The sequence below is a fragment of the Fonsecaea multimorphosa genome (genome assembly GCF_000836435.1).
Source record: "Fonsecaea multimorphosa CBS 102226 unplaced genomic scaffold supercont1.24, whole genome shotgun sequence".
NCBI classification, from domain to species: Eukaryota; Fungi; Ascomycota; class Eurotiomycetes; order Chaetothyriales; family Herpotrichiellaceae; genus Fonsecaea; species Fonsecaea multimorphosa.
Window position 1 is genome coordinate 1 of NW_015971658.1, and position 14,046 is coordinate 14,046.

General features: G+C 53.2%; 6 protein-coding genes across 6 annotated transcripts; 1 reads left to right on the top strand and 5 right to left on the bottom strand.

Moving 5' to 3' along the window:
* Positions 1-102: 102 nt before the first annotated feature.
* On the bottom strand, positions 103-2,970 carry Z520_09393 (uncharacterized protein; the record flags this gene model as incomplete). The annotated part of the gene is made up of 1 exon (XM_016779887.1): positions 103-2,970. One exon carries the CDS (start codon positions 2,968-2,970, stop codon positions 103-105), a length of 2,868 nt encoding a protein of 955 aa, XP_016628826.1.
* Positions 2,971-3,906: 936 nt separating this feature from the next.
* Positions 3,907-4,767, bottom strand: Z520_09394 (uncharacterized protein; the record flags this gene model as incomplete). The annotated part of the gene is made up of 3 exons (XM_016779888.1): positions 3,907-4,506; positions 4,577-4,604; positions 4,664-4,767. 3 exons carry the CDS (start codon positions 4,765-4,767, stop codon positions 3,907-3,909), a joined length of 732 nt encoding a protein of 243 aa, XP_016628827.1.
* A 1,226-nt stretch (positions 4,768-5,993) lies between these two features.
* Positions 5,994-7,094, bottom strand: Z520_09395 (uncharacterized protein; the record flags this gene model as incomplete). The annotated part of the gene is made up of 1 exon (XM_016779889.1): positions 5,994-7,094. One exon carries the CDS (start codon positions 7,092-7,094, stop codon positions 5,994-5,996), a length of 1,101 nt encoding a protein of 366 aa, XP_016628828.1.
* A 731-nt stretch (positions 7,095-7,825) lies between these two features.
* On the bottom strand, positions 7,826-8,185 carry Z520_09396 (uncharacterized protein; the record flags this gene model as incomplete). The annotated part of the gene is made up of 1 exon (XM_016779890.1): positions 7,826-8,185. The coding sequence occupies one exon, from the start codon at positions 8,183-8,185 to the stop codon at positions 7,826-7,828; it is 360 nt and encodes a 119-aa protein (XP_016628829.1).
* A 2,314-nt stretch (positions 8,186-10,499) lies between these two features.
* On the top strand, positions 10,500-11,447 carry Z520_09397 (uncharacterized protein; the record flags this gene model as incomplete). Its single annotated transcript, XM_016779891.1, has 1 exon — positions 10,500-11,447. One exon carries the CDS (start codon positions 10,500-10,502, stop codon positions 11,445-11,447), a length of 948 nt encoding a protein of 315 aa, XP_016628830.1.
* A 310-nt stretch (positions 11,448-11,757) lies between these two features.
* On the bottom strand, positions 11,758-13,736 carry Z520_09398 (uncharacterized protein; the record flags this gene model as incomplete). Its single annotated transcript, XM_016779892.1, has 8 exons — positions 11,758-11,913; positions 11,978-12,156; positions 12,235-12,324; positions 12,384-12,450; positions 12,511-12,641; positions 12,711-13,180; positions 13,258-13,525; positions 13,592-13,736. The coding sequence occupies 8 exons, from the start codon at positions 13,734-13,736 to the stop codon at positions 11,758-11,760; spliced, it is 1,506 nt and encodes a 501-aa protein (XP_016628831.1).
* Between the last annotated feature and the right edge of the window lie 310 nt (positions 13,737-14,046).

Genomic DNA, 14,046 nt, shown 5'->3' on the forward strand with positions numbered 1-14,046 from the left:
CCCCCCCCTCCCCCTCCCTTCTTCGAGATTCCCTTTCCAGTTCGAACATACCTTTGATGCGATCTTCTAATATGTGCTAACGTGATTTGATAGGAATGTTTTTCAAACGGTTGGTGGTATCGGCGGTGGTGGTGGCGGAGGATTCACACCGGCTGGAAGAGGCGGAACCGCGAGCTCGAACGGCCTGATCTCTCTCCAGGTATACATCTGATTGTTTCCGCCATAGGCCCAGCCGTAGACAATCAGTTGGAATTTCTGGGTGATGCCCGTCCCCGTCGTCCTGTCACCTTTCAGATCGTCGTCGACGAAGAAGAGCTGTTCGGTCTGCAGGTCGATCGTCGTGGCGCCGACTAGCGTGTTGCTGCTGAAGTCGAAGCGGTACATGGCGTCCTGCACGAAGCCGTACATGGAGCTCATGTCCGTGACCTTGACCGCGGGCACCTCGGTGGTCTTGCTGGAGGAGAAACTCGCGCTGCCGCTTATGCTGCCGGTTCCTGAGGCGTCGAAGAATCCCCAGTTGCCGGTCACGCTGTAGTCGACGCCCGTGGTGAGCTGCGTGGTTTCCTGCGTCGTCTGCGGGGACGAGCTCTGCACGATAAAAGTCCGCGGCCCGTTGAAGATGTTGCGCACCTGCAGGCCCGGGTAGCAGAAGAACCGCTCGTTGAGGTCCATGACGGCCAAAAAGTCCTGGTCCGTGCCACTGAACCCCGTGCTCGACTCCACCATTGCCGGGTATATGTCGTTCGCGGTGCAGATGTATGGGTCTGGCGCTGCGGGATCGATGATGGACGTGCGCAGCACGTACCCGCCCATGGTTAGCTGCGGGTTCGGCGCCAGCTCGACGGCATGGCTGACGTAGTAGATGTCCTTGACGTTCGTCGAAATGCTCGCGGGCGTCCACGTCACGCCGAAGCCGATGGTCGTGACGGCGATCTTGCCGAATCGGATGCCATTCTGGTTGGAATTGGGGTTTGTGATGTCGATGAGTTGCCCCATGGGCGCGATGTCGGGCCACAGGTCGCTGAACTGCGAGACAATGTTCATCAGATCCGTCGGCGTGTCGTCGTCGGCTTGCACAGTGCCTTGGACCTGGGCTGTCCCCTTAACCTGGGCTTCCGGCGCGTCGCGATAGTACAACGGAATGACCTGTGGCGTTGTGCTAGTGTCGAAGGCGCGCTTGCTGTGCTTACTGAGAGGATGCCAGCCGTAGTTGAAGTGCAGCAGCCACCTGTGCAGGCGATCCCGTTCTGTTCGCAATTTCGCTTCCTCACTGGCCGCATCCGTGGTGTTGCACCGATCAGTATAGATCACTGTGCCCTTGTACGGCTTGACGTTTCGGTCCTCGTAGAAGCGATTCGGGGGCTTCACGTAGTGGTAGTAGGACACGCGGCTGATAGTCTCCGCCGGTGCGCTGCTCAGACGACGTGTTCCGATGAGCGCCTCGACGTCGGTGAGTGTTTTCGCGTCGGCCGGCGTCAGCACGGAGACGGTGCAAGGTCCCGTGCGGAATTGCTGGCTCAGCTCGTCCTTTTCTTCCTTGCTCAAGCTGGCGATCCCGCTGGACCCAAGGACATAGTGCTGAACTGGCTGGTAGTGAAGTCTCTGCTTCCTCCTCTGCAAGGCAGGACTCCTTTCCTTCAGAATCTTGGCTTCGGTTGCTCCAAGCCCACTAGTCAGCGTGAGTGCAAGGTTCTGGTCATTCGCCTTGCTCGCAGGATCCACTGGCTCTTCCGGCGGCAGGCCAGTGTCCGGGTCGTCGGCCCATACTCCGTCAGCAAAGCCTTCAGCATCAATGACCGACGAGGTACCGCCCATCAAACTGTTGAGGCTGGCCACCGTTGCCGGCATCTCCGGTCTCGTCGGGATGCTCGCTGTGGCGGTTTCAATCACGCTTGTGGTGGCACCGGTCTCTTCGTCTTTCATGGTGATGACTTGGCTCCCGGGGACGCGCGTGAACGTCTCAGCCAGCAGAGCCCCTTGCGCGAACCCGTGAGCTTGCAACAAGTTTTCTCCCAGGATCTGCGAAGCCTGGGTGGCCTGCTGGGTATCGATGTAGCTGTAGTGGCTGAGAGGGGCGAAATTATCGACTTTCTGCCAGGTGCCTGTGCCACCCTTCATGACCTGTGTGATGTGTTGATCTGCCGTGTCGGCCACCATGACGACGGAGCTCAGTCCATTGGACCAACTCTCTCTGGCTGGGGCGCCCAGCGCCGGACAGAGAACGATATCAGGAGGGCGCAACTCGGTCGCTTGGTCAAAGGGCGTGTCCTGTGTCGCGTCCAAGCAGATGCGGATCGAGAGCATGACGGATTTGCTGTCGGTTGCGCCGCCGCCGAGGATGTCGCTGACGGAAAATACCTTGGTCGTCTGTGCTGAGCCCGTCGTGTCCACCATCACCCAATTGTCGTAGCCGTCAATCTGACTCGGAATGCCCTTGTCGACCGACCATGCCTCGTTATTCTCGGAACACACCAGGATGGAAGTATTCGACAGGGTCGGCTTTCCGTTGGCATCATTGACGCCTAGGTCGTAGGTCGTCGTCATCGAGCAGCCGATGGTCTCGTGCGTGTACATGGCGATGTACTGTGCGCAGTCGAGCAGCGTTTCGCGGATCGCGGGCTGCCAGCTGAGCGGGACCGTGTTCTTGCCTGGGAACTCCCACGTCGTCCCGTCGGCCATGGTTTGGCCACAGAGGGCGTTTTCGCCCGTCATGAAGATGGTCAGCCGCCCGCTGTCGGCCGTGTTGAAAACTGCCTTGAGCATGTCCGGGTTGGTGAATGCCGTTTCAATTTGTGTTCGCGCGAATGCTAGCCGCTCCTCGTCGCTGTCCGTGGTGGATGGGTAGATGAAGCCCGGGATGCCAATCACGCGGACCCGCTGAACGGAACCTGTTGTGTAGGTGTATGTAGGCACGGCGCCTTGAACGATGTGGTTGAAGCGGGCGAGAAGCCCGGGATCTTGGCTGGCCATATTATTGTTCTTGCTGCTCTGGTATTAGGGATGATGGTAAGATGGTATTTCCTTACTGGGGCATGAGTCCTCAAGGGAGCCCCTGTTCGACCTTTGTTGAAGTAGCAAGCACACAAAGTAGAAGGGCTTCATGGAGTGATCACAGAAGCATTTTGTATCAACTCTCCTTGTCTAGACTCGGTATACAGACCGACATAGGAGACCAAACTAACGGGGCTGAGCTCTAGTGGAGTAGACAGCTGAACTCAGCTGAAGTACGTACCTACTAGGCACATACTTGGATCATGCTAGGTGCATACGGCTGACGTTGATTAGTTCATCTAGCATACCTTTGCCTCTCTGCTCTTCATCTTCTCGCGTCGTTCTGACGATTGAGCTTCTCTTGAGAGAAATGGAGGGGTACGTAGGAGAAGCCAGGGCAAGCTCTCCTGCCACTGGCGAATCAGAGCTGAATAATATCCACATCCTCCAGGTGCTCGGGCCTAGGAGCGCGGTCACCTGTCTGAGTATGAACAAACGCCTTCCTAAAACAGAGGTCCAGACCCTGAGTTCTGCTGAAAGTATCTGATTCTGGATTTGATCAAGATGTAAAGAGGGATAGCTGATCGATGTAGAGAAGAGGGCATGCCGCGGCAGATCCTCGGTGCCGTCAAGACACGGAAAACAAGAATGGAAGGTTGGTGAGTTGCCTCTTTTTGCAAAGGGGAATGGTACTTCTCTGGCTGTCGTGCATAGGAATTTCCCGATTTGATTTATTAATGAATTTGATAGATGAGGCAGGACGAGAGAGTGTCTATGGCAGATTTCTGCCGAGGAGACATCTTCCTTGTCTTAGCCAACAAGCTGTGCGGAATGGGCCATCGTGCCGAACAAAATCCCCCTCATAGCCATTTGTCCTACTCCTTCTTCTCCGTTCGCTGTGCCTCTCGCACTGTGTCAGAATTTCCCAGCAGGGGTCTGATGATTCCCATCCTCGCCGCTCTTTGGCCCATAGCATCTCTGTCCCGATTCTCGCTGGCTAATCAACTGTCCGGGATGCATCAAGTGCCATGCCGCACTATACAGGACCAAGGGTGCGACTACAAACCCCCAGAACCACCCCTCGTTTGTCCACAGTCGCGAAGTTGGCTTGGCGTAGATTTGGCCCGTGCGGAAGACATTCGTCAGGATGATCAATCCAAGCAGGAAAACGAGCACGGCTACCACCTTGCCCACGTCGCGCGGCAGGCCATGCATTTCCCGGGCTCGCTGACGGCGCCGGATGCATAGCCTTATCAGCCAGACCTTGAGAATTATGACGAGGAGCAGGTTGAGAAATAGCTGAAGAAAGAGGGCTGCCTTAATGAGACGCAGTCCCGAGGCGAGGTCGTCCGGTGACCGACCCTCGGGGGAGAGGTACGTCGCACAGCCCTGGGCGGTGCAAGTGATGACGGCCGAGGTGAAGATAGAAATGAGGAGAAAGTACAATGGCGGACGGATTCGGGGGATCAGGGACGGTGGCGTATCGGCGAGATTGTAATCCAGGTGAAGGATGAGCTAGGTGGCTTGTCAGACAGAGAGGCGATGCAATCGCAGGACACAACAGGTTGGGAATAGATTCGCTTACAGCATAGAGCGGAATGGTGAAGATGTATCTGTTCGAAACCCCGTCAGTCGAATGCCAGCCAGCACAGAAGCCAGAAGCTATGCTCACGTAGCAGTATAAAAGAGCCCCTCGACAGCGCTGACTTGATCGGAACCATTGAAGGCCGAAACCTCACGACAGATGAACCCACCCACCATCAGGCCGGCTGCCATGGGGAGACACAGGGTGTAGTGCCATGACTTGTACTTGCTGTACACGATTCCGCAGCGTCAGTGACGTGCGGGATGGTGCAGGTTTTCAGTGAGCAATCTCTTTGATCAGACTTGCCTGCTTTGATAAACATGTAAGAGCAACGATAAGAAGAAGAGAACGGCAAAGGCGGATGAGGCGCCCTTTGCCACATGGTGCAGGTACGGGTTGACGCTGGCTGATGCGTTTGTTAAGAGGAGAAGCAAGAATTAGTCCAGTGAACCGCGAAAACATGAGTAGTACAGAAGGAAGACATACTCTGTTCGGACATTGTGAATGATAGATCAACTTAGTGCGGAATATGGAAGGCTGTTGTAGAAAGAGAAGTGGAGAGCAGTGGGAAACATGTGGAGGGTTTGTTAAAGTCCTTGATTTTCCAATATATGTTTTCCTGGCTACTCAGAGGTGGTCGGTATATCTTGCAAGCTCTTGTCGAAGTCGCCTGACTTTCTGGACAGCCCAGGCAAGGCGGTTCGCCTTTCACACCATCAACGAGTCCGCGATGGACGTCGCGTGGACACGACAAGCGCCTCGAAATCCCCGCGTGTCAGGGATGGTTGCTGTGCATCAGGGTCGCTCTGATTTGCGGGAGGGCGCATGGCCACGTAAACACGAATCCGAATACGAGATTGCGCCCAATACCTAGGTAGCCTTATCCCAGTCGCGAAGTCTGCCTTGCCGGAAGATGCGGCACCAGCAAACCCTCTATATTAATAACGGGATATATTTCGACCGATTCGATAGAAAACAGGGGAAGGCGTTGGTGGTCTCTGGGTCAGTAGGATATGAGAAGTTTGCGAGCTCTGTCCTGGGACATGCAGAGGGTGAGAAGGTGAAGTTCTGTCAGTCGAACAACCTTTAAGCTTAATTCGCCCAGTCTGTCCTTCAAGTTTCCCACAGCCTTACCCAGCTTGGCATACAACTTCCTTCACTCACCTCCTGTCAGCCTTGCAAGGGACGAATGCTCCTCTTGCTACAGCAGCCATGACGCTCTGAATAGTTCCTACACAAGACAACGGGGAGTACACTCGCATCTACGACCCGTCCATTCTTCCCGCCATGCGTGGTCCACTCACTCTGTGCCCTCAATGTTGAATCTCCAGGATATCCTACGACCATATCCAAGTAGATTTTTGGAAACTCCTTCAGTGAAGCACGACAGAACTTTCGAGTCCATCTGGGATCAGTGTTAGGGCACAGACCCATCTAGCTCCGTCAGCAGAATGCCCAGCAGCCGTCCAGCCATCACAGCAAGGATTATCCACACCACCCTGGGGATCTTCCAGAAGAGTCTCCCGAGTATTGAGACCGGTGGCATGAATACTCTTGGCTCTGTGATTTTCCTCCCTGTAGCGATGTTTGGAGTCGGGACAGCCATGAAACTGATCTTGGAATCTAGTTGACCTTCTGGACCTGCCAGATCTTCGGAACATGTAGGGTTGTCGCTGTTCAATAGTTTCATCCCGGATTCTTGGCTCAGAGTCCCGCCATAGCTTTCCTGGGCGTCGTGGTAGACATCTTCGCTCTGGACATGCGTACCGCCTACTTGTGCGACAACGGTTTCATGAGGACTGTCTCCGAAGACGTCATCTTGATCCCCACTCCAGGACAGAAGGCCTTGGCCAGCAATTTGACTGTGAGTGCTTTCTGTCCCGTCATCTGACTCTGCTTCCAAATTGTTAGTGGCTATATCCATCAAGTGCGTGGGTTTAGGTGTCTCATCACGATCCGAAAGGGCACTGCACAGCTTGTCTCCACTGAAGACTGTCGTTGGGACGGAAGAGAAGAAAGCGTGGATTTCTTCGTCCAGAACGCTGGGAGCATCTCTGGCCGATACACCGAAGCTCGCCATGTATTGAATCAACTCGTTCGGATCCATGTCCATGTCTTTCGCGATCTGGGCCGCGTCCACTCCGTTTGCAACTATCCTGGAGATGATGTCGAGAATTGCATGCTGGTGGGACCGAGGTCGATCGCGGAAGTGATGGGTGGGATATTTGCCTCCGTCTCTCGTCTCATTACAACGCTCGGCTTGCCAGGTGTCAAGGGTGGCACTCCCAAGGGCAGCAGGAGCTGAGACGTTTCTAGTCTGCTTCCGGATGGTAAGCGGTCTCGGCACGAGGGATGGATCTGGTGCAAGGTCGTATATGTATTTCGTTGTCAGCAATTTGAGAAACGGTCTCGGAGCAGTCTTCCCTTGCCCAAAGACGAATGTGGAAGTGCCAGGTTGAGTAGGTGTTACCACAGGACTGATAGTTGGCGGATTTGGATGGGTCTGCTCCGTGGTCATGACTTCAATTGATAGTGGCTTCCGGCAATACTGGTCAAAGAACGCCACTCAATCCTCTTCACCTTTGATGGATTCAGAAACTTGCCGAGAGTTTTCTGTCAGCGATAACCCCTATTCATATACTTGACTTTCAGTCCTCGAAAATATGAAACGAACCTGGAGAGTAGACCGTGTGGTTTGGTGGAACCGCAGTAACTGCAACGCGTATCTTCTGGACAGAGTTCAGTTTTCAGCGGTGGGAACAGAAGAAATGTGACTGTTGGAGTGATCTGGGTGAGATAGAGTTATTTTTTTTAGGTGCGATGAGAGACGAAGATCTTGGGTTTATAAAAGATGGAGAAAAGAGATCCAGCGAGGCAGCGGACGCGTACTGCCTCGCAGCTAGGCAGGCACTCCATCCTTCGTGGAGCTGTGGCAGTTGAAATTGCGTGGAGAAATAAGGACTCAGGATGGAAGTAGCAAAGGGTATTGTTATTGGTCATCGAGACTTTGATGTTGAGATACATGACATATCTCCCGAACAATGAAATTTATTTTTCGTATGCAGCAAGGGTTCAAAGAAGTCAGCATTGTAACAAAGTCACTCAAATATGGGATCCTCATTGTTAGACTTGACGGAGTTTACCTCCTTGGATTGCTGTGGGACAATGGATGTATTGTATGCAGGATTTCCCTTTCTCGTACTCCTCTTTGTTCTGGATCTTCGCGTAGCTGTCTAGCGTTCTCCCAGATCAAGCTGTACTATGTAGTCTGTAGATCGCAATGACGAGCACGACCACGAAGGCAGTAGCAACGACATCCCACACGTTCAGCGAATGCACCTCTTGCTGTGATCCGTTCCGAGATAGATCTTGAGCAACTCCCTCACCAGGCCTGGCAATCACTTCATCGAGGTCGCCGAGGTTCATTCGTTCAACATCCACCAGAGCCATCAGCAAGTTGTGATACTCAGCGAGTTGTTGTATCAGATGGGCACCGTCGGTGTTCAGCTCACGACTCACCCGCTCCAGGCTCAAACCATCCCCGAGATCATCGAAAGCATCCTCCAGCCCAGGATTGTTGCGACGGTATGCAAAGAATATGTCAGCCATCGCCGTGTTCAACATAATGTTGCCTCCCGTCTTATTCTGCTTTCGGTGTGTGAGAGACCAAGTTTCGAGAGTGAGGATTCAGACTGTTTTGTTCTGTTTTTGCGGTGTATGAGAGAAAATACTTGACTTCGAGACTTTAGGAGAGACATTTTATGTCATAACATGTACGCCACTCTTCTGACGCAGTGTAGCTTGCTTATCAGTAAGGCAGTTCCCTATTGCCTTCACCTGTTTTCCTTCCTGCCTCAGCGACACAGCACAGGCGCCACTGCCTACTCAACGGTTACAAGTACAAGTCGAAGAAGAACAAAGGATACAAAGGAGCATAGACAAAGAACGCCAGGTATTTGGCACTCCCTAGGGAGACTCAGCAGGAGTGAATCATATTCAGAACCGGCAGTAGCGTGCAGAAGCGTGAGCTGTCCCAACTACACATTGGCCACCTCACAGCGCGACGCTGTCTCGAGGAGCCGCCTTTTAGTGAAGCCAATAGATTTCGCGCGGGAGGATTATTCACTCCAGGTATAGCAAATAGAACGGCTGCTATGGGCGCGAGAAAAAGAAGTAACTACATACTACAACATCAGTGAAGAAAATATACCTAGTGAAGTCCGCGGTTACGCGCCAAAGCTGTTATACAGTCCTCTGCACTTAAAAGGAAACCTCAGAAGGCTCTTGACTCAGAAAGCTCATGACCACAGTCGCACACCCCTAGTTCTGTGAGACGCATCAGTCAATGACTTCTTATGCCCGAAAACAACATGGATTCAAACAAGGCTTTGTCCACCACTGAAAAGGTACCTATTTCAAAAAGGACCCTCCGTTTTCATTGTGCGCGCAGGATGCTGACTCTTGCGTCGACACAAAGAGTGCCAACACAACGAACAACACCAATGTGCCCGACATGATCAACAAAAGCTTTGCGGCCCGTACCAAGCTTGCTCAGTCGCTGGCGGAGCGAGTGGCGAACGGAGCAAGTTTGCAACAGGTCGCCTTCCAGAACAATATGACGGCGGACCAGGCAGGGCGGCTAATCTCTGAATTTGCGGTCCGGAAATCTGGGTGAAGCAATTCAGATGTTGATCTGCAAACTGCAAAGTAAACCTCGGCCATCGAGGTCGCTCTTTCGACGAGGTGACCACTGCAAAACTTCAACGCCAACGATATCCTTCCATGAGTGTGCACATGGGCTTGCGAGAGAATAAAAAGCATATCTTTGTCCTGGCAATCACTAAACAGAGGAGGTGAAAAACAAGAAAGCATCATTACTCACACGGACTCATCACCAGCACCACTGTCTCCTCAGGAATGAGATGATTAGCAGGGAGTAAAGGGGCTGGCTGACTGAGCAGAGGGGTATTGCACGATTACGATAAATGTGATCCGGCACATTTGCCGACTTCGCTCGTGATCAGGTGTCCCCTACAGGCTGCGGACGCTCCTAGGTAGCAAGGAATGTTGAATACCTAGATAATGCCATGCTTTGACACACCGAGTTCTCCTTTTCTCATGAGGTCGTGACATTCAATGGCCACCACCAAAGATAGCCCGAAAAGGTTTGATATCACGAGGTCTGATATTGTCAAGCTTCTTTCGTTGTCCGCTTTCCGTTTCCAGGCAAGGCAAGGCTTCCATAAGCAAAACTACGAGCCTCTGTCACGGGCAGAGGGCACCAAGTTGGGTGCAGCTGGTCCATTTTCGACGAGGTTACGAACCTCCGATCGGCAGTCCTCTATGTGCTTCGCGCCTCACCTAGAGGAGGCCAGGCCCGAGATCGCAGGTATTCATCCGTATTCGCACCCTCCGATCGCTCGTCCGTCGATCTTCAGTCACCGGTACCCGGGGGAGAGGTCGAGGCGCCGGGAATCGAAATCCTCAAGGCAATTCCGCGCCGCGAAGTACCTTGTGCTATGCTCATAGCGAGATCTGTGGCTTCGATTGGTTCACAACCACAAACCCCACTGAACTCCACCTTCACCCACCCGGTGGGGAAATCAACTTCTTCAGTTCGTCCTGCGGTAAGCGGAGCTTTGGAGACGATGATATTGGTGCAAGTTGCATAAAATCAATCCCTCACAGTGGTGGTGGTTGTTTGTTGCCCTCAGGTGATTGCCGCTCGGTCCTCGTATGCGTGTTTCGGACTCGTGCAGCCTAGCGGCCCATGCCTACACCAACGAAAGCATTCTTTCTGAGGCACTAATATAAATTTCAATGAGCTTCGATTAACGACGAGAGGCTGCTTGGTGTGGACATTGTAAAACGTGCAAGCAGGACCTTTTCCTTTTGGCTCCGCTCACATATACAAGCACGCATTATGACGACGAGAACCGCCCAGCAGAATGGCGAGGGCAAAAAGCCGTGGCGACAAGCCGCAACCATCCTGCGCGAGATGATCAACGACCCGGAGAAAATCGTCGTTTGCCCCGGTGTATACGACGGCTACACAGCGCGCATAGCCCTGGATATGGGCTTTGACGCGCTGTACATGACGGGCGCGGGGACGGCAGCGTCTCGGATAGGAGCACCGGACTTGGGAATCATCAACATGATCGAAATGGCCGGCAACGCCAGCATGATCGCCGGTTTAGACTGGAGAGTGCCCGTGATCGCTGACGCCGACACCGGGTTTGGCTCGTCGTTATCCGCAGCGCGGACGGCAAAGACCTACATCGAGGGAAACGTAGCGGCGCTGCACATCGAAGACCAGGCGTTCATCAAGCGCTGCGGCCACCTGCGCAACAAAGAACTCGTCTCCCTGGACACCTACCTGACGCGCATCCGCGCCGCCAGCATGGCGCGCGAGGCCTCGGGCCGCGACCTCGTCATTATTGCGCGCACCGACTCTCTCCAGTCACTGGGCTTCGACGAGGCGATTCGCCGATTAAAGGCCGCCCACGAGGCCGGCGCCGACGTCGCGTTCTTCGAGGGCCTTGTGTCCAAAGAACAGGCTCGCGAGGCGGTGAAAGCCCTGCACCCGATCCCCTGTCTGCTGAACATTGTTACCGGCGGGGTCACGCCGGTCATGAGCGCGCAGGAGGCCAAAGAAATCGGCTTCAAGATCGTCATTTGGTCCATTCTGTCCCTTACTGAGGTCTATAATTCGACGCGGCGCGCGATGAAGGAGCTTCGCGATACCGGCATCGTGACCGAGAGGGAAGACAAAGCGGGGGGTATCTATGACATCTTTAAAGTTGTGGGGATCAACGAAAGCGCAGAGTTTGATGCTGCCGCCGGAGGTGTTACTCTCAAAGGCGGGTTTTGAGTGGAAATGAGTGGATGCGCCGATGCTGCTTTATTGCAACTCAGGGCATGGTGTAGCTAGAGGGAAGGATTGCATGGAGAGAGAGACACACAGAGAGAGAGCGCTCTGGTCGTACAGCACTAACGCCATTAGTTGGTAGTTTAAAGTAGCAACCTTTAGAAAACTGTGCTACCTGCTTCCTCGCCAAACCATGGACTCTGGAACAACGGTCGCAGCAGAGTATAGCTCTTGTATACTTGCTACATCTGTTCTGTCATACAGCTCAACAGAATCTCCCACAGCTGTCTCCATCGCCTTCTTCTTATTCAAATCAACCACTCGCAACGTTTAAGAACATGCTCTTGAGAATGAGGTACTCATTGATACCTTCACGTCCACCTTCCCTGCCGAAGCCGGATTGCTTCACGCCACCGAAGGGATTCTCCGCGGCTGAAAGAAGGCCAATGTTCACGCCAACGACGCCAACCTAAGTCATTCGTGGTCAGCAAAAATCTCCACTGGGCGAAGTCTGCACAGGGTGGAAAACTTACCTCCAGAGCTTCGGTAACACGCCACTGTCTGGGCATGCTGGACGTAATGACAAAGGCTCCGAGCCCTACGTCGACATTGTTCGCGAGTTCGATGACTTCCTCCTCGGTATGAAATCTATACAGGGGAAGGACGGGACCAAAGACTTCGTCTTGCTCCGTGATAGTACCGCGCGGCATATCTGTTCACAGTATGTGGTTTGGTTAACAGCTTGTGAGACGGAATGACAGCGAGTAGGTGGTTCCGGGGCAAAACAGACCTGCTATAATAGTCGGCTGAACATAATAACCTTTGGTTCCGTCAACCCGATTGCCGCCCAAGATGATCTTGCCTCCGTTGCTCTTTGCCTCTGAAATTATGTCAGTATCGATCTGGGCGGTCGCGAGGCTTTACGGAATGAATCCAGACCTTCGATATGGGTCAACACCTTTGACAGAACGTTTTCATGAGTCAAAGGTCCAACGAAGACGCCATCCTGTAATCATCATGAGTATACAAGTTCTTTGCTCAGAATCGTCACAGAGGGGTATGGTACCTGGGTTCCTGGACCAATCTTGAATGTCGAGATCGTGTTGGACAAAGCTTTGGCAAACTTGTCATAGATTCCATCTTGGACGAAGATGCGGTTGGCGGCCACGCACGTCTGACCAGTATTTCTGAACTTTGCTGTCATATCGGTCAGCAAATGAGGGATTCCACACCCCTTGGCAGACACCTTCCGAGAACACTACTGACCCATAACGGCCGCCTCGACAGCCACGTCAACATCTGCGTCGTCAAAGACGATGAAAGGACTGTTTCCACCGAGTTCCAAGCTAAGTTTCTTCACTGTCGGGGCACATTGTTCCATCAATAGCCTACCGACTCTCGTACTGCCCGTAAAGCTGACTTTCTTCACCAGCTTGTTGGTGCAGATCTCCTTGCCTACCTCGGCGACAGTTGTCAAGCTGGTGATGATTTGAATCACCCCAGCGGGAATGCCCGCCTCCATAGCAAGGACAGCCATAGCGCCAGCAGAGAGAGGGGTCTCGCCGGCCGGCTTCCAGATAGTGGTACAGCCTGCAGCAATGGCAGCACTAGCCTTGCGGGTGATCATAGCCATCGGATAGTTCCAGGGCATCAGACATCCAACCACTCCGATCGGCTGCTTCATGGTGACGAGTCTCTGATTTCTGTTGGCGGTATAGATGTTTTCACCGTGAGTCCTGAGTTTGATCAGAGTTGTCAGCATGACTTAACGTGCATTGGGGTTTGCCGCGAAATGAAGCAGAGCAAGTCGCACCTCTCAGCCTCGCCTGCAAACCACTCAAGAAAGCTGCAGGCGTAGATTACTTCGGCTCTCGCTTCGTAAAGCGGCTTGCCTGTCTCCAAGGTGATGATCAAGGCGAAGTCCTCTGTGTTTTCCAAGCACAGATCATTCCACTTCCTCAGCATCCGCGCACGCTCCCGCCCTGAGGTATTCTTCCATGTTTTAAATTCTTTGGAAGCACTCTCAATAGCTCGGGCCGTATCTTTCGCCCCCATTTCAGGGAAAGTGGCGAGTTTTTCACCTTTCAGTGTAATTGGTTAGATCTGCATGTTCTTCCACGCCGCAAGAAAAGTTTCGTTCATGTTACCTGTGCCTGGGTCGATTAAATCGAAGGTCTTGCCAGAAGCTGCATCGGCCCATTGTCCATCAATGAAGCCTTTATAATGCAGCAGCTTCTTGTTTTTCACATCGGAAAGCGTCTTGGTCTGCTGAAAAGAACCGAGAGAACCCATGGTTGACGAAAGTAGACGATAAATTGAGCTGATGTCGAGTATTGGAAAGTAAGAGCTATTAGGAGACGAACAATATTAACCCTGAGGATGAATATTTGTGCAAACAAGAAGCGGAGGCAGGACAAGTATCAGTCACATCTATGGGTTCAGAGCCTGTTGACTCGTGCCGCCAAAACCCCCACCGGTGTGGCAGGCCTGGCCATTGTCGAGACCTATCGAGGTCCACCCAGTCTCGAACCGCGGTCGACTTGAGGGGAATTTTCCCCAAGCCGCTTCTAGCTGTGGAACACAAGGAACAAGGTCACATGCT